This window comes from Ipomoea nil, unplaced genomic scaffold, assembly GCF_001879475.1.
Source record: "Ipomoea nil cultivar Tokyo-kokei standard unplaced genomic scaffold, Asagao_1.1 scaffold3105, whole genome shotgun sequence".
NCBI lineage: Eukaryota > Viridiplantae > Streptophyta > Magnoliopsida > Solanales > Convolvulaceae > Ipomoea > Ipomoea nil.
Window position 1 is genome coordinate 2,270,170 of NW_017619533.1, and position 23,291 is coordinate 2,293,460.

Sequence of the window (23,291 nt, forward strand, 5' to 3'; positions counted from 1 at the left end):
CAGACCTGGATTGGTTGGACGGATTAAAGCATATGTATTCAATTCTATAGATAAACCCCCATTTGTAATTACAAACTGGATTCTTTTAACTTTGCGCTTCTTCAATAAACGCATTCTTAATTGGTCCTTCAGATCTTCAAATCTGATATATAGAAAATAGTTACGGAGCATTTACAAGTTACAATATAAGTACAGACAAGTAACCGGGGGAAATTCTGGAATCCTGTGAGTATATAATAAGATGTAGCACCACCAAAGCTGCTCTAAAGGTTGAGGGAAAACATTTCAAGATTGATATTGTCCACACATCTTAATAATATGATGACATGTTTGCATTCTCATAATAGAAAGTATATATATGTGTAGATACATTCTTGTCAAGTATGTATTCAACAGAAGTATGAAAACCATCTAAGTACTACACTCATTAACATGCAAACGGTAGACTATATCATGAGGAATTAGTCTGAATTGTGAAACAATTGAAATACCAAACCCTACAGTAAAGGAAACTTTGTTGCAACAGACCTAACAGCTTGCTTCATGCTCAGAGTTGTCTTTCACCTCAGAAGTCTGCTCAGATTCTTCAGACACAGTTGCTTCTGAGCTGCTACTCTTCTACAATAGAGAAGTAGAGGATAATTTAAAAAGCCATTAGCGGAAAATCATAGCAAAAAGTAATGTAATAATGATGTGAAATAAGGAAAATATCAAAAGTGATCAATTTCAAAGAGAATTACAGAGACATTTTTCTTGAACTCTTGCATAGCTTTCTCATACTCAGACTTCAGAGGTGATGCCTTTGCCACATATGGAGCTTTCTCCTAACAGTAGAGTCCATATAGCAAATGTGTGACAGATGTATCGAGCAATTTAATTCAAATTTAAATACACAAACTTAATAATAACTCTAAAGCAGAAGATCAGAGCTCACAGAGTCAGACATTGCCTTCCATTTCTCACCACCAGCTTTCCCAACCTTAAATGAAATTAAACAGGAAATAATCTATCAATTGAAGCTTTGGTTCAATTTTAATATACAAAAACACAATAGTGATAATGCTTAAAATAATAATAACATTATGATCGTATCATCCAAACAACTATGCAATTAGTATTAAGAATAACTTAAATGCAATGCTTTAAGAAATCTCACAATGGCCATAGATTTGTTATCAGGAAAATTCTCCTTGTAATTCTTGCGGAAATCACTCTTGTATACCATAAAATCATTGCAATAGTAGAAACAAAATCAAGCAAATAGAAGAAAAAAAAAAACCTAAATATACATACGAGAAAACGAGGAAAATAGAGTGAAAATATTGAAGAACTATTAACAATATGAAATAACATAACAATATACATGAACACTATGCAGAGGCGAATGGTTAATTATTTATAGGCAAGAGGAAATCAATAAATTAAAATTTCTCACAAACTCACATCGGAGCCGGCGGCTGTGGCGTCGTCACAGGGAGGCCGCCATCGTCGCAGGGCAAGGGAGGGGTTCAGATCAACGGCGTGGCAGCGGCTGTGGCGTCGGCGTCGCGGTGGTGGCTGTGGCTTTGTCGCGGTGGCTGTGAACGGTGGTGGGTGTGACGTGAAGCCGGTGGTAGCTGTGCGATGGGTGCGAAGCCGGTGGTATGTTCAATTTTGTACTAGTGTTTTAGAAGCAATTAGACTTGGGCGCCTAAAAATAAGGTTTTGGTGGGAATGAGATTTGAGTGAAATAATTTTCAGATAATGATGATGGTAACAATATCTTTCATGTCAATAGTCAGAGTATACTTTTAAAATAAATATATAATTAAAATTTTGTCACTAAATCATAAACTTTTAATTAGAGTAATTTTTTACTTTCACAAAAATTATACAAATAATACATTTAGTGAGGGGTTTTTCTACCCATCACTAAATTTTTGTCACTAAAAATTGTTTTTTTTTTTTTTTTTTTTTGTAGTGTAAATATTCAAAATTTTTATACTGTAGATTCATAATTTCTATACTAAAGTTTTGTGATTTGTGAATACAGAGTTCAACATTTGGTAATATGAATATCGAAAATTATGAACATAGAGTTCTGTAATTGTGAATATATATAGAGTTCAATCATTATGAATATGAATTTCAAAAATTATGAATATATAGTTCGGTAATTATGAACATAGAACAGTGTGCACCATGGTGCACACAGTTGCACATCATAATTTGTCCTTTATTACCCAGACAGATGGCGGCCCAATTATTACAAAGATCGCGGCAAAAGAAATGGGCTATAACTAACTGTACAATATCAACTACTCTTTCATATCCATTCTCCACGTGTCCCATGCATGCCGGAATGGTTGATTACCAACATATAGCTAACCTTGTTAGTCATGCGCTAGCCGAAAGGATCGATTACCAACCTAGGCCCCTATCATACCGCCCTTACGCCGATCCACACCATACCGCACCATTCGGAACACCACACCGCACCGCCGGGGCCGTACTAGGCCATGTCGGACCGGCGCGACCGCACAGGGCCCCCAATTTTTTTAAAAAAATATTATAGATATAATCTATTATTTTTTATACTTGATAATTATTATTATTGTTATTATTTGAATTCATAGATTGGTCTTAATTGTAATTGAAAATAAAACTTTAATTAATTAAAATTGAAATTTTGGTGAATAATTTTATATTTAAATATGAACGAAAATATAATTATTAAATTAACTTTTGAATTGTATTCTTTCTTTGTTCAAATGCCCGGAGGTCAAAGCTGCCAGCCCAAAATTATAAGTAAAAGATAAGGTGTAACACTTTAGTAAACAAAGGTTGGTGTGGTTTGGTGGGTTTAGTTTTGTTTGTTATGTTAGAGGTTTTGGGTTCTATCCTTCCTGGTAGCATCTTTAACCTATTTTATACAATCATTGTCTTTGTTCTCAGAGACAACACAGAAGCAAACTGGTTATATCCTAGATGTTACGCTTAAATATATAAGTGTTGGTGTAGCTTGGTGGGTTTAGAGTTTATTATGTTAGAGGTCTCAGGTTCTATTTTTCCTGCGGGCATCCTAACACAGAAGCAACCCAGTTATATACCAGATGTTGCACATTCATACATAAGATGTTAACATCTTTTTTTATATTTTAAAGACAACGGTTAAATAAAACCGTTGTCTTAAACAAATAAAGAACGCGCAACGACAACGGTTTTAAAAAACCGTTGTCTTTGTAGTGTTGTGTATTCTAGTGCGCTTAAAGACAACACACCAACAACAACGGTAAAAAAACCGTTGTCCTTTAAATAAAAAAGAGCGTGCAAAGACAACGGTTTTTAAAAACCGTTGTCTTTGTAGTGTTGTGTATTCGAGTACACTTAAAGACAACACACCAATGACAATGGTTAAATAAAACCGTTGTCTTTTTTAAAAAAAGAGCGCACAAAGACAACACACCAACGGTAAAAAAACCGTTGTCTTTCTAGTGTTGTGTATTCCAGTGCGCTTAAAGACAACACACCAACGACAACGGTTAAAAAAACCGTTGTCTTTTAAAAAAAAAAAACGCACATAGACAACGGTTTAAAAAACCGTTGTCGTTGTGGTGTTGTCTTTTCACAAAATGCACAAAGACAACACACTTACAACAACGGTTAAGTAAAAACCGTTGTCTTTGACAAAAGTGTTGCATCAAAGACAACGGTTTTGGACCAAACTGTTGTCTTTTATACAAAAGACAACACTTTTCTTAAAAACTGTTGTCTTTCTAGTGTTGTCTATGTGCATTTTTCTTGTAGTGAGTATTACATTTACCCTTATAAGTAACAAAATTTTTATTCCTGATTAGTATTACATTTGAGCATATAAGTATGACATTTGTGCGTATAAGTATTGCATTTTCATATTGATCCGACCCGTTAAATATGTCTGCAAGTTGATTTTTTGTGGAGATAAAATTAACTTGAATGTCTCCAGAAGCAACTTTATCTTGAACGAAGTGATAATCAATTTCCACGTGCTTGGTACGAGCATGGAAGATGGGATTTGCATACATATAAGTAGCACCAAGATTTTCGCACCACAATATTGACACAGATATACTTGACACTATAATCTCACGCATCAAGGAGACTATCCACGTAACTTCAGTACAGACATCCGCTAGAGCTTTGTATTATGTCTCAGTAGAAGATTTATCAACAGTTCTTTTTTTCTTACAGACCCAAGAGATAAGGTTGGATCCAAGAAACACAGCAAAACCACTCGTGGAATTACGGTCCTAGGGATATCCAGCCCAGTCAGAATCAGAAAATACATGGAGTTCTCTTGATGCTGACTTTCTTATACGTAAACCAAAATTAACTGTTCCCTTTACATACCTCAATACTCTTTATGTGTTCCCAATGTGATACTATAGGAGCATGCATGTGTTGACACAATTGATTGACTGCGAATGATAGATCTGAGCGTGTGATAGTTAGATACTGTAGTACTCCTGCCAGACTTCTGTACTATGTAGGATCATCATATAAATCTGCACTGAAGGGTATACATTTCGAAACAGAGATAGGAGAAGATAATGCTTTACATTCTGCCATTCTAGCACGTTTCAAAATATCATTCATATATCTCTGTTGCGAAAGTAAAATACCATCATCACATTTAATTGTTTCAATCCTAAGAAAAGAAACCAGGTTCACCAAGATCCCTAATTTTAAATGCAGCAAATAACTCTTTTATCAAACGAGTCACAAGATCCTAATCACTTTCCATCACAAGTATATCATCAACATAGACAAAAAAATACACATAAGCATAGTCTTGTGAGTAGTAGAATAGAGACACATCCGTTTTTTATGCTTGATCCCCAACGGATAGTAAAAATGTATGTAAACAATTAAACTAAGCTCTAGGAGCCTGTTTTAAGCCATACAAAGAACGCTTAAGTAAGCAAACATGATTGGGATATTGAGCATCAATATAACCAGATGGCTGCTTCATATAAACAGTTTCAGACAGATTTATATTTAAGAAAGCATTATGAACATTAAGTTGCCTGATAACCCAACTAGAAGATAAAGCCAAGGAAATAAGCAACCTGGCAGTAATGGGTTTTACCACAGGGCTGAACGTATCAAAGAAATCATGTCCAGTCACCTGGTTAAATCATTTTGATACTAATCTTGCCTTATGTCTCTGAATAAAACCATCTGCCTTTCGTTTAGTGCGGAAAACCCACTTACATCCGATAACATTCATATCTACCCGAGAAGGTGTAAGACACCACGTTTGATTTTGTAGAAGAGCATTGAATTCATGGTCCATAGTCTCATGCCACCATGGATATTTTATTGCCTAAGTGTAACAAGTAGGATATGGGGGACAAACTTGAGCACAAAGCTATGGGTGGTGCCTGAGATCTACTGTGAGTCTCCATAATGTGTGTCTGAGTGGTAGATTTTACTATCTTTCCTTGTTGACGCCCCCTGGGTCAAGTGGCGACAGTAGCTAATGCGTCAATCTGCTGCACAGTAGTACTCGCGGGAAGGTCCCACGCGGTACCTGCGGGTTGATCTGGTGGGAGTGTGCCTCTCGCGGGAAGGTCCCACACGGTACCCACGGGAGTGTCTGACATGAGCTCCCCTCCCGCCAATTGTTCTTGCGGAGGCGCCAACAAACTATGCTGTAGGATTGATTCTGCCATGGAGTGATTTGAGGAGCTTGTGGTGTCTGTAAAACATTCTTAGTAGCAAAGGGAAAAATGGCTTCATCAAACCGCACATGTCTGCACACATAAACCTTATTAGTCTGTAAGTCAATGCACCTATAACCTCAGAATGACTCATGATAACCTAAAAAGACACACGAAGAAGACCTGTAGGACATTTTATGACGATTATATAGTCGTAACTAGGGATAACATAGACACCCGAAGACACAAAGAAAATACTAGGATGGTGGGGATTTATGTATGAGTAAGTGAGGACTGGAGTTATTTAACCCAGTAGATGACATCCTATTAATTAAATACACATCAGTCTCAAAAGCAAAATCCCAGAATTTATATGGAATAGAGGCACGAGCCATGAGGGTTAAACCTGTTTCAACTATGTCTCTATGTTTTCTTTTGACACGACCATTTTGTTCATGAGTGTAGGCACAAGACTGTCTATTAGTGATTCCTAACTGAAGAAAGGAATGGTGCATTTTTTTTTTGTATTCAGCTCCTAGGTCAGATTGAATGGATTTAATTTTTCTATTGAAGGAACACTTGACAAGTTGTCGATTGCTTTCGTGTAGTCTACGGAAAACCGACTCGTGCGTCAAAGATGTGGGATGAATCCCGAATTTTTATCGTTCTCTAAGGACGACAAATTGGAGTCACCAAACGATAGCAACATCAAAAAAGAGGTGTGTGTGTGTGTGTGTGATTGAGCAAGTGTCACGCATTTTTAGTTTTAGTTGTAGCACGACATAAACAACAATCAAATAACAACAATTGAGTAACAAATGAAATGGAATAGGGTTGAATTGGTAGTTTCTCTTATGATACTATTGGATCTTTTGCATTAGGGAGAACGTTGCATATGCTATAATCCTGGGAGTTGCTTAATCTTTTCGTTCTTCAACTACTAGGACTCGTCTTAGTAGACAATAGAAATCCCCTTTGGGCCCTTAGAGTCTCTATGACTTTTCCTCGAACATGTTGCCTACACTACCTATAACACCCTCGATTTTCAGCATAAATTAAAACTTAAATATGAAGATAATTCTACTCATTAAGTTAAAGCTTAGCGGAAGCTAATCAGTAAAATACGAGGGAGTTACGCCACATCTATTTAACTATAGATGCATAGGCTAGAATCTAAACCAAAAACCAACATAAGTTAATATCCAACACTTCTAGGCTCACAGGCCACAAGTCTAAAACAACAAAAGGGAAAGCTACGCTATCTAAGCCTTCGTCTAGCGCGCTCTCGCAATCTACTCAACACCTGAAACACAAGGGTAGCACCCGTCAGCGAATAATGCTAGTAACCCACCAATACTTGTTGAGTACAATATAGTATAGATATAGAGAAAAGCATTTGAGACTTGAAATACATTATATATAATTTTTACAACGAGGAATGGAGACAACAGAAGACACATCATAGCATCACTCTCAAATAAAGACCAACATCATCGGTTACTCAATAGATCAATAAGAACGACAGAAGTAACATGCTTAAGAACAAGATTCATCATACGATAATCAATCAAGAGACAACATAAGTCATACTCATAAACCATGAGAGACAAGATTTAAATTCAATGATACGTACAAGTTTCAAGTTCCAACCTTATGCCCTGTTCCAACCATTCTCACCAGGCCAACCTTATTACAGTTCCAACCATTACCTCTGTAACACCCCCGATTTTAAGCCAAATTTAAAACCATTTAAGCTTAGGAAAAGAGATAAAGTCTAATCATCAATATTAAGTTAAGCGAAAGCTAAATGCATTAAACCGGGAAAGTTATATGCCACACCTATACAACTATAGGTGCACAGGCTAAGTCTAACCAAAACATAAGTAAACAAAGTCATAATAATATCCAAGGCACACAGGCCACCAGTCTAACTACAGGACATAAAGGAGCTACGCTATCTATCCGTCTTCTACCGCACTCGAGGGAACTACTCATCACCTGAAAACACAAGGGATAACACCCGTCAGCGAAAAATGATGGTAACCCACCAATACACGTTAAGTATCATAATATATAGATATAATAAAAATCATTTGAAACAGTGGAATACAGTATATATCCTTTAAAACGAGAGGAGGAAACATCAATAGACTCATCATAACATCACTCTCAATCAAAGACCAACAACCATGACAATTCAATAAGTCAACAAGACAACATAAACAACATACTTGACAACAAGGCACAACCTACCATGACCAAGGTAGAGTTCACATTAGACATGCTCATAAGCAAGGAAAGATAAGGATTGACAATCAATCAACAAATATCAAGATTCAAGTTCCAACCTTATGCCCTATTCCAACCTTATGGCTATCCCGGCCTTATTTCAGTTCCAACCTCTACCTCCGAGTGCCACCCGGTACACCGAGTCCAATCTTATTCCGCCTGGGACTGTCGTCCCCCACCAATCATTATACCGCCGAGCTCTCAGTACACGAGGGTACCATTAAATATCATAGTAACATACCACCGATCTCATGAGCAATGCTCAGTAACAATACCACCAATCTCATAGTAACACATAATTATTATCAAGAGGATTGAGGCTCATCAATAGCCCAATCAAGCATCAACAAACGTAAGCAATCATATGCACAAGATCATGTCAAGGAATCAATCGATAGAATTCAAGGAAGGACATGATTCAACCATCAAATAACGATACAACAACAATAGACCTTAACTCAAGGTTAACATGATTGGCCACACAAGTTGCCAATACTCATAAGAAAATAAAGGAACAACGCATACTAGCATCAATCAATATTATAACTACCATGTACATCAAAAGGAGAAACATAACGGTTCAATCGAACGTCAACACTTTCACATTAATCCAACGAAACACAAAGTTGGACCGTAAGCACGATTCAAGACTCACAATCTTATAACAGATACTTAGGACGCCGTTCTAGACGTACGAAACATCAAAGGAGACACACAATTTCACAAGGATTCAACAAAACGGATGCCAAAGCACAATGTGCCAGTGGGCGGAACGGTGGGTGGACAACCACCCGTTGACCCCCTTCATGTGTACCAGCGGGTGGAACCGCGGGTGGGCCTCTACCCGCGGCTCTGCCCGCCGGTACAAACCACACCACCCGCTGTTCCGCCCGCAGGTACACCTCTGTACCCACGAAAATCCATTCGGGGAAAAACATCAACATCTCCAAATCCAAGTCCAAAACACCCACAAGCTCACATTCAACAAGGAAATGACTTGAACACACGAATAGCTCAAAGAATAGCATTTATGAACCCTAGATACAAGCTCTAAACATGCATAAACACAAGATTATGCATCAAATCACCCACAACATCAAGAACAACCATAGAATGTCAAGAAATCATCATAACAAGTGTAAAATATGTTTTGTAAAGCATGGGTTACCTTTGTAGACCACAAATCTCTTCCTTAGACTCCTAGACTTCTCCTTTGAGTTCCTCCTCACTCAAATCTTCTCAACAAAACCAATAACCACACAAGAAAAACCATTCTTAGATAAAGGCTATGAAATACCAACTAAGAACACTAACTAAGCTAAGATCTTACCCTTCCTAATGCGTGGAAAGGTGCAATCTTGAAGAGTTTCCTTGCAAGGAAGAAGGTGGACTCAACTTGGCTTGGGAAGAAAGCTACTATTCTAGAGAGAGGGTGGAGAGTTTAGAGTATCTTGCCAAATGAGGGAGATGAATGTGATCTTTGCTAGGGAAAGGCTTGAATGCCAAGCAAATGTGAAAAAATATGCATACCCTTACTAAAAGGCTAAGAAGACCAAAAAGCCATGTACAACTTATAAAGCTCAAAGTCCCTTTTGAATAAGTCAATTGACCAAGGGATTGGTCAATTTAAGTCCCCTGACTTTCAATTAAGAATTGGAAGGGAAATTCATGAGAAGGCTTAGAATTAAATTACATAATTAATTCTATTTAAGGATTGGATTTTCCGGGATATCACACCCTCTACCCCTAACAAAAAGCTTCGTCCCCGAACCTTGGGTAAGACGAGGTTCCACAACTACAAAGGTGAATGAACAAAACGGATGACAAGTTTGAGAATATGCAACAACCAAAGGTCTTTCAAGCAACAAGGGTTCCACCACGCAAACACTACTATGATTCTAGAATCAACCCACTAACCAAGATTCAACCTACACCACAACCTTAACACACAAAAGCTAACTAGTTTATTCTTAAGATTGCAACAAGCTAATTCTAAAGGTACCAACAAAACAACAAGAAAGGTGGAGAAGGAATTACCTCACTCCTCGTCCTGAGAGGAATCGTCGTCAGAGTCCTCAGCAGCTTCCTCGTCCGAGTCTGAATCTTCATCGGCTCCACCTCTGCTAGAACTGGCTTCCAGAGCGGTCAGTCTCTGGTTAACCAAGACAAACTGAGTCTTCATGAAGGCGAACCCCTCCTCGATGAGTCGGTTTTGCTTCCTCAACAAAGCTACCACTCGCTCATCCGTGGTCATAGACTCGTGCTCCCTCTTAGTCCGCACTTCCTTTCTCCTTGCCTCCTCCTCGGTATCGGGGTCACTGTTCTCTTCCTCTTGCTCTTCTTCGTCTCCTCCCAACTCTTGAACTACCTTCATCAGCTTCTTAACGGGAATTGCCAACTGATCTGCTAGGAGTCTCCTCTTATCCGGGGATTTCTTTGCCACTTCTTCTAATGTAATGTATTCATTGTCCTCGATCTATACAGGTGGCAACTCCGGAGATTCTGGGCATCAAAGACCATCTTTCCCACCGGCTTAGCCATCGACTGACTCACCTCTACCCCCTTGTCTTTCAGAATTCAACTTAAGATCATACCGTAGGGTAGACTCTTCCAGTTATGGCCAACGCAGTAGTCCATGTGCTTGAGCATTAATGCCGACAGATTAAACTTTACCTTATGCTTCAGAAAATAAGCAAAGGTGCACTCCATATTCTCAACATCCCTGCTCTTGTTATTATTGAGCAGTAAGCTGTCAGTCACCAACATCACCAGAGTAGACCATCAAACAACGTCATAACAACAATAGACTTTAATCCAAAGATTACCATGATTGGCAACACAAGTTGTCAATCCTCATTAAGAACAAACGAACAACACATACTAGCATCAACAACATTAGAACTAGCATGTACATCAAAAGGGGAAACATAACGGTTCAATCAACCTTAACGACTTCACATTAATCCAATGAATCACAAGGTCGGACCATAAGCATGATTCAAGACTCATAATTCTATCATGGATACTTAGGACACTGTTCTAGACATTCGAAACATCAAAGGAGACACACAAGTGCACCACGATTCAACAAAACGGAGGCTAAAGCACAATGTACCAGTGGGCGAAACGGTGGGTGGAAAACCACCCGCCACACCCCCTTTACTGTACCAGCGGGTGGAACCACGGGTGGACCTCCACCCGCGGTTCTGCCCGTTGGTACCACACCATCCACCCGCGGGTGGACTGCCACCCGATGTTCCGCCTGCGGGTACGTACCTGTACCCACAATAATTCTCTTCGGGGAAAAACATCAACAAAGCCAAGTTCAAGTCCAAAACACCCAAAACCTCACATTCAACAAGGAAATGACTTGAACACATGAATAGCTCAATGAATATCATTTATGAATCCTAGATACAAGTTCTAACATGCATAAACACAAGATTATGCATCAAATCACTCATGAACGTCAAGAACATGAATAGAGTAGCAAGAAATCATCATAACAAGTATAAAATAGGTTTTGTAGAGCATGGGTTACCACAAATCAAATCGAACCTTCACTAATCAAACAAGCTATTAAAATATTAATAGCCACTAAGGGGATTTGAACCGTAACCTAATCTAAGATTAACAACAAGCTTTGCCAACTAAGCTACACCACTCTTTTGTTAATATTATTAGAAAGCGAATTGACAGTCATAGAACCGGATAGGGATGGCAATGGGGCAGGGTGGGTGCGAGGATATATCCCCCCGCACCTGCATTCCCAACCTACTCCCTGCACCCGCACCCGCGCGGGTAATGAAATTCCTACCTCATACCCGCCCCCATGGGGATTTTGCGGGTGCGGGTAATACCTAACCCGCAACTCTAATTACTAATATTAAGAGTAAAAGACAATTTTGGTTCTAGACTTATAGTGGCACGGACAATTTTAGTCCTCCATAAAAAAATCAAAAAATTTATGGATACTTTTATTGTGACGAGGACAATTTTGGTCCTCCGTCTATATTTCTGTTAGATAGCCGTTTGAGAGGAGTGCAATTACATCAATTCACCCTATTTTCTTCTCCAACCTTCCCGCCTGAAACATCTTGGGCTCTTGGCGGTGTTCATCTTTAGCCAGCCAGGAATGAACTTCCCTAGCTCCTGCGTTTTCTCTGCGATCTTCATCCTCCTCTCCCTCATCGCGATGCTCTGAGCTGACAACGTCTTCACGCCGCACTTTCTGCTATCGTTCTTCTTCGCCACATCAGTCTCCTTGCAATTGCAGTACACAGTGAAGGAACCACTCGGGAGCTCAAGCAAAAGGCTCTTTATATATCCCTTTTCTCTCCTCCATTCGTCCATTCTCCTCTCTAATATCTCTCTTCATGCCTCCCTTGAGAGATTCTAAGCCGTTAGACAGAGAAACCAATGGCAATGTTTCGTCTGGCAACGCCGCTGGAGCACCGGACAACAACAAATTGAGAGTCACTATTGTTGGCAGCGGTAATTAGTGTGGCTGAAGGGTTGGATTTCCTTCATCACATTGCCATTATTCACCTGGATATTTCTTCGGGAAATGTACTTGTGGATTCCAACTTCCGGCCCTTAGTTGGTGAAGTCGAAATATCATAAAAGAGAATGACGCTAGGAAGAAGAAGATGATTTAAGAATCCATTTTCAGTAATTATTTGAGTTTTTATTGTATGGGAGATTGAGAGTAGGATGATTGAAAGATGGAGTTTGGGGGATGTATATATAGTGCCATTGCAGAGTGCAGAATGCAGATTGTGGTGTTGAGAAGATGAGAGTTAGCATAATCCAATTTGAAGGAAATCTGTGGGGAGAATAATTTCAAGGAAAGTTAGTGAAATTTTAGTGCCACTTTTCATGATAGGATTAGTTAGCATAATCCAATTTGATTAGAGAGATGCTCTACTGGCTTACTGCACTGTTGGGAGAAGAAGATAGGGTGAATTGACGCAATTTCTCTCTTCTCAGACGACCACGTAATAGAAATATAGACGAAGGACCAAAATTGTCCTCGTCACAATAAGAGTGTCCATGAATTGTCTGATTTTTGTATGGAGGACTAAAATTGTCCGTGCCACTATAAGTCTAGGACCAAAATTGTCTTTTACTCTAATATTACACTCAAATCTAATAAAAATTTTATACTACAATTCTAATTATCACATGGATTTTTTAAAAGTTTGAACATAACTTTAAAATTTAATAAGAGCCAATGAAGTTAATCTTTAATTGAAACTAAAATTGTGTTGATAGTATAAATTGTATTGAGTGTTTACAAATTATGTTATTTGTGTTGTTCCTATTCAATTTTAATTAACAAAAAACTAAGAAGTTTAATTCATTATGCATTTTTAATTATAAAATATACATAAACTTATATAATAAATGAATACTAATAACAATATATATAAGTATGGGTGCGGGTGCGGGGCGGGGATACCTACCCCCGCACTCGCCCACATACCCGCGCGGGTGTACAAAATTCCCCCCATACCCGCACCCATTACCCAAATTGTGCGGGTATTTTAAAACCCGTAGGGGCGGGGATGCGGTGAACCCATTGGGTGTGGGTAGAATTGCCATCCCTAGAACCGGATGAAGTAACGGTAGCATAAAAAACGGTCCGCTCAGAGGAGTTAGCGGATCCATCAACATTACTGCCCTGGGGTTCCATTGAGAGAAAATAGGAAAGGATCTGCGACTATTGATACCAGATGAGAACTTTATAAACTGTATTAGATGAACATTAATTTCAACTGTAAGATTGAGGAAATATATAAAGAGAGAATCATAGAAAGACTAAGATATGGAGTCATAATGTGACTAAAGTACAAAGAGTTCTAATACTAGTCCTAATACTAATTACTTTGGACTAGTTTATTTTAAGAGTTAATACCATCTGAGGTCCTCCGAGTATAGTGGTTTTGCCACGTTTAGTCATAAACTTTCAAATTGACCATGTGTGATCCTTCGACTTTCAAATTTAACCATTCATGGTCCAAGTTAACCACTCATGGTCCTTCAACTATTAAATTTTAACCAACAATGGCCATTTCAAGAGGACCATGACTGGTTAAATTTTGAAACTTGAAGGACCATGGGTGGTTAACTTTGACCACGAATGGTTAAATTTGAAAGTCGAAGGACCACATATGGTCAATTTGAAAATTTAGGACTAAACGTGGCAAAACCACTATACTCGGAGGACCTCAGATGGTATTAACTCTTTATTTTAATTTTTAAGCTTTTAATTATTCAATTTTCATTATCTATTTTTTATTCTTTATTTTTAGTTTAAAACCCATATTTACTAACCTTCATTTTCCGAATTCAATTTTTTTTTTGTTGGATTATAACATGATAAGAATAAGGGTAAAATTTTGTGTATATTTTTAGGCATTATATTTAAAATATTTTCAAATATGTTCGGTTTAAGCATAATATATATTTCCTATGTCCCAGTTTACCCATCTTATTTACTATTCATTCGTCAAACGGTCTCTTTCTTTCTTACTTAATTTCATTAGTATTTTTTAAAAAATTTGATTTGTTGTGTTTAATAGTACTTTTGATGTTGTTTAATTTCTAAATGAGGAAATTACACTTTTGGTCCTGCGACTATTGATGTCTTGTTAATTTCAGTACGTGACTTTAAAAACTAACAATATAGTCCCGTAACTATGTAATTTTTGACACATTTGATCCTCCCGGCCAAATCGCCGGTGAAATATTGCTGGAAAAATGTAAATGATTTTAAATTGTTTATTTATAGGGGCAAAATGGTAAATAATTTAAGTTAATTCATCGCCCATGCGACTAACCTAAGCTGAAGTCAGCAACTCAGCCCTCGCCACTCACTAGTCAGTCGCCCGGAGTCCGCCGGACTCACCCATCGCCACCGCACACCGGCCGCAGATCATACCATTGAATAGGCAAACAAGGGCGTAAGGCAATAGTGTTGTACGCTGTTCTCTTACGATTCTGTTGTTAATTTCACAGCCTAAAATAATGGCCTATGCAGTCTTCCGTTGGCGGCGGACGACATTTCTTTCTCCTAGGAATTTGGATCTCTGTACACGAAGAACAGCACCGGATTTTCCATTTCTGTCGGCTTTTTCCGAAATAGTGGTTAGATTTAGGGGTTTATCATGGTTGCAAGCAATGCTGCCCCCTAGCCCCCCATGCATTGTTTAGATTCGGGGAGAACCAATATTTGGATATAATTCATTGCCGTCAAGAGACCGTTGCCGAGAAGCTTGGAAACAGGGGGTGTTGAACTCAGTAGCTCATGGAATTGTAACCAATTTATTTAATTGATTTTGAGAAAATTTAGAAGTCCTGCATGCATTTAAACCAATTTTAATTGATTATTAGTTTCGTTATGTTAAAGCATTTGCAAGCTTGGAAAGGTCGGCGATACTATGAAGGTTGCACTGGGTTTCTTTTCGGAACAATATGATGCCAAAGTTACTTGCTTACATTTACTGTTTTGCCCTCAAGAATAAACAATTTAAAAATATTTACGTTTTTCCGGCAACACTTCACCGGTGATTTGGCCGGGAGGACCAAATGTGTTAAAAATTGCATAGTTACGGGACTAAATTGTTAGTTTTTAAAGTCACGTACTTAAATTAACAAGACCCCAATAGTCACAGGACCAAAAGTGTAATTTCCTCATTTCTAAATATATAAAGTTTACATATTAATTCTGAACTTAATTTTATGCAAAATTGAATTATAAATAATTTCAGTCAATCCTCATTATTCGAATCAGACACATAAAATGAGACAGAAGGAGTCTAATTTTTATTTTCAAGTGTTATGATTTTAACGTTTGATGTTCGAATCACATTTATATCTGAATATAACACAATTAAAACTATCAAAACTAATAACTTATCAAGTTTATCCAAAATTTAAAATCAATTTTGATTATGAATTTTATTTCAAAAATGTAAATAATCTTTTAACCTGATATTCAAAATATGAGTTAATACCTCCAATGATCCTCCGAGTTTAGGGGCTTACCAGTTGTAGTCCTCCGAGTTTTAAATGACAACGAGACGTCCTTAATGTTTTAAAAGATAACCATCCGTAGTCCTTTTAGGACGTTTCGTGATCATTTTAAACTCGGGTTATTTTAAGAATTAGGACCACATGTGGTTATTTTTTAAAACATTGAGAATGTCTCATGGTCATTTAAAACTCGGAGGACCATATATGGTAAACTCGGAATACTCGTAGGACCATTGAAGATACTAATTCTTTAAAATATTTTCTAATTTGTCCACTTTGGGTGAAATATATTTAACTGTTTTCTTTCAAAGTTTAATATATCAAATGTTAACATCTAGGAGGTGTTTGCTTCATGGAATGTGAGATTACCTTATGTAATACAACTATCTCTTAAAAAGTAATATGAGATTTTGAGAATGTAAAAGTACCTTGTATGAGTGTGGGGGCAGCTGCCCCCACTCCCCCACCCCACCTCTTTATATATATATATATATATATATATATATACATATATATATATATATATGTGTGTGTGTGTGTGTGTGTGTGTGTGTGTGTGTGTGTGTGTGTGTGTGTATGTGTGTATATGTATATGTATATGTATATGTATATGTATACATATATAACATGAAATATTATATAAAATATATATTTATGTTAAAAATATCAATAGTTTGAGTAATTTAGTTGGTTGAACTCTAAATTTTATGTTATTAAAGGCTTATGTCATGAGTTCAAATCTCATTAGCAACACTTTTAATTATCTTCTCTCTTTCATTTTTTCACAAGATAAATTAAATATTTTTAGTCTACTTTTTTATGAATCATTTAATTAACAAATGCTACAATGTAATAGAGTTAGAAGTATTCAAAAATAAATATTAAACTTTAGGAATAAGGATTAAATAGGCCATCGGACTACACACGAAAATGTAATTAGGCCATCGAGCTCAAAAAATTTACAATTGAGTCTCTAAACAATGCAAAATGATGCAATTGAACAAAAAGTGAAATGTTTACCTTGATAACGTGGATGTTACCATATTAAAAAAAAAAAAGAAAAATTGCATCTTTGGTCCTTGAGTTATACCCAAGTCCCGACTCATTCCCTGAGTTATGATGGTATTCATTTTTAGTCCCTCAGTTATGAATGAAGTGGCGCATTTGGTCCCCGAATGTTAAAACTGACGAAATTTTTTTAAAAATATTTAAAATTGAAGGGGTAAAGTAGGAAATTCACATTTTATTCTCTTTCTTATAACAAAATCACTTTTACAACATTATTTTTCACTTAGCCTCTTATTTTAAGATTGTTCAATTCTAAAAGCATTTCAATAACTTTAACATGACTTGTTAGGAACCTAGCTCTCGTATAACAAACTTAAGACTTGACACAAAAAAAGAAACACTTGATCATTGTCTTCAAACGTGTGAAACACATTATCCTATCAATATTCAATGTTATTTACTATAAGCAACAAAGGTAATCAAACCAGAACTTTTGAAATACAAAATGATGTCAAATTTCTCAGGTTGCTTTTATGAGAAATTCACTAACGGAATAACTTGAGATTTTTAGTATGTAAAATTTTTTCATATGAAACAGTCAATAATCTTTTTTAGAAGTTATAAAAAATTTAGAATTTTCATAGCTGAGTCTTAGGTTCCTCATTCATTACTCTGGTTTTTAAGAAGACAGAAGAGGTGATGGGTATATATATAATATAATTTTCATATATTGTCAGGATATACGATTCTTGATTAAGTTACTGCAGAGCTTACGAATGAATCTTACATACTAAAAATCTCAAGTTACTCCCTCGGTGAATTTGTCATAAAAATAATTGAGAAATTTGATATCTTCTTGTATTTCAGAAGTTAGGGTTTGATTACCATTATATATGTTTAGTAAAGGAAATTAGAAACTTTTAGGATGATGTGTTTTACATGCCTGAGACAATGATAAGTGTTATCTTGTTTGTACTGAGTCACAGGTTCCTTATACGAGACTCAGGTTACTAACAAGTCATACAAAGATTATTGAATTGCTTTTGGAATTGAAGAACCTTGAAATAAAATGCTAGGAAGTTAAAATAATGTTGCAAAAATTGTTTCAATATATGAAAGTGAATAAAATGTGAATTTCCTACTTTACCCCTAAAATTTTAAATATTTTTTAATGTTTCCGTCAGTTTTAACGGTCAGGGACTAAATGCGCCACTTCGCTCATAACTGAGGGACTAAAAATGGACACGGTCATAACTCAGGGACTGAGTCGTCACTACCATTATAACTCTGGGACTAAACTCGCCATTTTCCATTAAAAAATAGTTTTTTATTTTTATTTTATTAATTTTAAATAAAATAAATAAATAAATATTTAAAAAAACAACAACAACATTTGCCCAGACAAAGAAACCTTCCCTAATTGTACATTTTTTTTTTCAGTGACCTAATTACACTTTCAGGTTACGGTCATTCCTTAAATTAATTAGTTTTTTTTTTTTTTTTTTTTTTTTTTTTTTTGCCACCAAATTAATTAGTTTAAATATTACCCCTATCCGTGCCGGTGATGGTCTCAATGCATGTAAGTCTCAATTTTAGCGGTACTTTAAGGCGCCTACTATTTGCTGCATTTGAGCGGGAGCTCTCTCTCGCTTCTCGATTGGTTTCTTCTCTATCAGTAGTAGACATGGAGATCTCCTCCGTGCAAATGCTCTGTAAACATGTGATTTCTAACTCTATAAAATCTCTCATTTCACTTTTTTTTTTTTTTTTTTTTTTTGGAGGCATTTCATCTAACACTTATGGTTTGTGATTGTTGTTTTTTGCAGTTAATTTTCTGCGCTGTTCAGCGGTGCCGTTTGAGAGATAATCCCTGCAGATTATCAGTCAAATTGTCTCCTTCTCCACTGCTCAGTCCCGCTCTCGTTCGAATCTCAGGTCATCTCTCCCTATATTTGTTGTATGTATGTATGTGTGCAGGAATCGGTACTTGTACTGTAAATGCTTATATGTACGATAATTCAGTGAACAATTGCTTTCAAACATATATCAATTTGGTTTATGTAGATTGATCTCGTATGTTCCTGCTCTGTTTGTAGTTTGAAAGTAATTTATAATCTAATGGTGGCCAAAATATGTTGCCTGATGCGACACACATATATTACACGTGTGTATTGAAGTTCCAATTTCCGGAATAGATTGAATTGAACTCTGTTCAGAAGTTCTGAACAGTTCTTTACAAAGTTTCAGTAAAGGAAAATAAAAAGCAATGATTCGGTATCTGGCTTTTCTGGTGAAACAGTTTCTGATACTGGCATTGGAAGCAAACTGGAGGAGTACCAACATCTGAAGTACCCAAATGACCTCGTTTTGGCTGGTAAATGGGGTTAGTAATTGGCTTTTACTTTGCTACTTATTTCTACTTCGTTTGAACTTTCCTTCTGAGCTTCCACCGTTTTTGGGCTGTCTGATAACTGATGCAAAATTATATTTTGTGTTTTCCCCCTTTCTCTGTGTCAGATGGATTGATCTCTATTTCAACAACCGGTAAGTTTCATCCTACCATTGAATAGTTATATTTTGTATCAGAGGGAATTTATCAAACCATACTGTCATATGCTTTAACAAAGTTTTGAGTATTATGTGAATTCTGTATAAGTATTCATTGAATTTTATACAATTGGTATGTTTATCTAATTGATAGAGTGGATTTGAAACTGTCAGAAGTCATTTGGCATAAATTTTAATTGAATATGAACTTGTGAGTTATGACTTGGCCTTAACACTTGTTGTCTTTTGTTATAGATGTTGTGTATCTTACACTGTTATATGTTGTTGAGTGCACTACACGTTTTAACTGATCTACTGCTCTTTTGCCAATAATGCCAGTGACTCTTTATCTAGTTTAAGTCTATAGAGTGAATAGCTATAACTTGCTATGGCAATGGTAAAGCAGACATTTAAATCAACTGCTATGTTTTCATAGCTGCAGTGGCTTCTCTCTATCTTCTTAAACATAAGAGAAAATGAACTATTGCAGGCATTTCTGATAATGAGATGCACCACTTGAATCTCAACATTAAAGAATCTGTTTCTTCTAAAAGACTGACGAGGCTACCTTCAACCACAAAGAATGGTGCAAAATTCAGGCATATTTTCTACTGTGTTCTCCTCCAGAAACTTCATTATTTTTTACTGTTCCCAATTTTGTTTTGTTTTTGCTTTTACCTGACAGTGGGACTGAAGTATCAATATCAACATCTGAAAGTGTTGATCACTTATTGGAAGATTTAACCTTCCTTTTTAAGAAGGTAGGGGTCATGTCTAACTACTTGTCAAAGTTTTGCTTATTTGAAGTCAGGTTCAGGCTACTTTAATTTCTCATGTCTCACTACTTGATGCATTGCTTACTATTAACTTCAGTTTCTCGTGACAATTTTTGCAGATGCTCATTTTAAAAATCCCTGTAAGTTCACCCATTTCCTTGAAATGTTTTACAGCTTATATTTACATGTATATGCAATTCATGCTTTCATGATATTGTAAGTTGATATTTGGATTTTGGAGTATGGATAGCGCAGTTTATTGGGAGAGGATAGTGGTTCTTTGAACTTTGAATAACATGGTATGCATTATGAAGCATCTTATAGGGCATTCTTTGTGACTCTAATCAATTGTTAATATGTAATTCATTGATGCAGTCCATGAAAAATCTGCATATCCATTGTTTTAATCAGCCTTCCATTTGAAGAAGACATTAATAATTTTTTTCAAGTATGAGAAAAATGTTTTCTTGAATTTTGGCTAAACATTGAACATCATACTTAGATTGCTGAAATCTCTGTATGGTTTAGCACATATGGCTTTTTCTATTACAGTTTCTTTGAAAGTAGCTTAGGTTACTTTCAAGCTGTTGATTAATTATGATTCATTGCAGATGGTTGCTGTCGAACTGTTGGTTGATTATAGTATCATGCCAGGATCGCATATTGGAAGTTGTATTCTGGCCATTGAGTGCGGTTCTTTACCTTTAACCACAGAAAGCATCACCTCCCTAAGATCAGGACTTGAGGATTATGTCCTTAAGCATGGGAATAAACTGAATAGTATTTGTCAGTCTTGCTTCTTGACTGGGTGAGTCCTGAATGAGCTAGTGCTATCAGTGTGTTATTTGGTTCATGCTCAGAAGGTGGGGATTCTTTAAGGAAATATGGTTGTAATTTGTAAATGATTCAAGTCCTTTTTTCTATTACACCCAATCAATTGAGTGGTGAAGATGCGAAGTTTGTTAGGACCCTTCAGTGTCTTGCAGTACAATTATACTCCATAATAATCTTAAGTTGCAGTACACTATATTTTTCTTAAACCATAATTTCTAACCTATTTCCAGGGAAAATTTGAAGGTTGGCACTGGAATTGCTAGCTGCTCAGGAAACATGCAAAATAATAGACTGGTGATGGAAGCTGTGATTATTATCAGTGAACTGTCTGAGCTAGCAACTCCATCTTGCTTCAGGGAACATGAAATGGAAACAGAGGTTTAACTTTGGGAACTCAGTTACCAATAATTTTGTTATTGGACTTTCATTCAATATTTGGATCTTCTGATTGAAACTGATGGTGGTTAAAACTGTGTTTTAGATCTTCATCTTTGTTGGTAAACTTATTTTGCTGAGGGGTTTCTTCTCTATATTTGGAGTTACTGATCGAAAAAGATGATGATTAAAATAGTGTTTTTAGATCTTCTTCTTTAGGGACTTTGTACCCTGTACTGCTCCCCAATCATCACTGGATGCGTTGAAAGGCATCAGTTGGAAAAGCTATGGATTGACTCTGAGGAACATTAAGGATCGAGGTGGTTGTGCATTGCTTGAATGGGAAAACTTGCCACCATCTGTCCACATCGATATTGTCATCCATTATTATGACAAACAATATCCTTCACAATCTGATATATAGCTTAGAGGACCTTTTAAATTGGTGTGAAATCTATCATATATTGTTACCCTAATAATTGCGTCTATTGCATTGCATTTGTCTTTTTCATAACTTCTTGTCAAGGTGAAAGCACTGGATACACAGATCGGTCAAATTGATCGAAGTCTTACCAGAAAAGCTGTCAAGCTTGCTCTTGATGATTTGAAGGAAAAGAATCAAGGTGTTCTTCTCAGTAGACATGCACAGAAGGTAATTCTTGTTGCCTCTCTCATGCCATATCCTGCATCTGTTCATCTGCTAGAAAGAGAACCTCCTTTACCCCCCATTTGGTGGGGTCATAAGAGTTTCTAGAGTCTGTCAAGAAGTCATTTTCAAAACATCCAAACTATGCTTCATTCTCATACACCGTCTCTTGGGGGTGAGGGGTAGCTTTTGGTGTAGTGCTAAGCGTTTGATCCTAACAAGTAACATCAGAGCCCGGTCACGGGTTCGAGTAGTTAAAACTTAAAACCAGCAGGTGCTGAGAGGGAGAATTGTTAGGAACTTGGTGATCTATGAGATCTACCACACAATTTTGTTGTTCAGATTCATACATTTCTTCACCTGTGTGTCCCTCAGATATGCAATTATGCACCTGATCTTGCAAAAACAATCGCTCGCCTGATCTTATCCTCAAATGACCTTAACTTCCAAGGGGAATGCTGCTCTCTTCTGGGACTGCAGCGTCGGGATATGAAGATGGAAGCGGTTGAATGTTCCATCAGAGAGAGGATAGTTTCAGTGATTGGAAAAAATGACCAAAAGCCTCAGAGAAGTAGAAGAGAAGCTGCAGAGCTTCTTTTCGAACCGGACTTGATGGAAGACGAATATCACCAGGAACTTGAGGAGGAGGAGGAGGTCTACAATTCTTTTGACTTAGAGTAGAATGCTCAGGTATGTACATATATGCTTTATATTATATTCTCTCACACACATTTCAATTTCATTAGCAAAATATTGTTGAGAGTTAGGCATAAAGCTTCACAACAAGCATAACTGTACTGAACTATTATTGAAACACATTTCATATTATTTAGATTAGTTTCAGGATAAATATACTACTTCAAAAGTGTGAATGAAAATGTATATACTATTGAGCAAGGAGCAGACATATGTAGTACAGTAAGTAGTAGAAAAGATTAGCAGAAGAAATAGGATGCAGTCTAGTTACAAATAATAAATTTAGGCTATTTATGAGCTAATAGCCTAATATCACTATACCAGGAGTCTTTGGAATTTCTATTCCCGGGAATTATATTTCTAAGAACAAAATACATTAATAAACAATGGAATATACATATT

General features: G+C 36.7%; 2 protein-coding genes across 2 annotated transcripts; one reads left to right on the plus strand and one right to left on the minus strand.

Annotated features, from left to right (window-relative positions):
• Positions 1-253: 253 nt before the first annotated feature.
• LOC109166749 (high mobility group B protein 3-like) lies at positions 254-1,344 on the minus strand. The gene is made up of 4 exons (XM_019315640.1): positions 1,157-1,344; positions 935-979; positions 741-824; positions 254-618 (listed from the first exon to the last, which is right to left on the minus strand). Exons 1-4 carry the CDS (start codon positions 1,223-1,225, stop codon positions 529-531), a joined length of 288 nt encoding a protein of 95 aa, XP_019171185.1. The 5' UTR covers positions 1,226-1,344; the 3' UTR covers positions 254-528.
• Positions 1,345-18,648: 17,304 nt separating this feature from the next.
• On the plus strand, positions 18,649-23,031 carry LOC109166819 (type 2 DNA topoisomerase 6 subunit B-like). Its single transcript, XM_019315702.1, has 12 exons — positions 18,649-18,735; positions 18,842-18,950; positions 19,315-19,398; positions 19,533-19,559; positions 20,053-20,161; positions 20,248-20,323; positions 20,458-20,478; positions 20,950-21,146; positions 21,403-21,550; positions 21,753-21,945; positions 22,072-22,199; positions 22,569-23,031. Exons 1-12 carry the CDS (start codon positions 18,700-18,702, stop codon positions 22,872-22,874), a joined length of 1,434 nt encoding a protein of 477 aa, XP_019171247.1. The 5' UTR covers positions 18,649-18,699; the 3' UTR covers positions 22,875-23,031.
• The last annotated feature ends 260 nt before the right edge of the window (positions 23,032-23,291 follow it).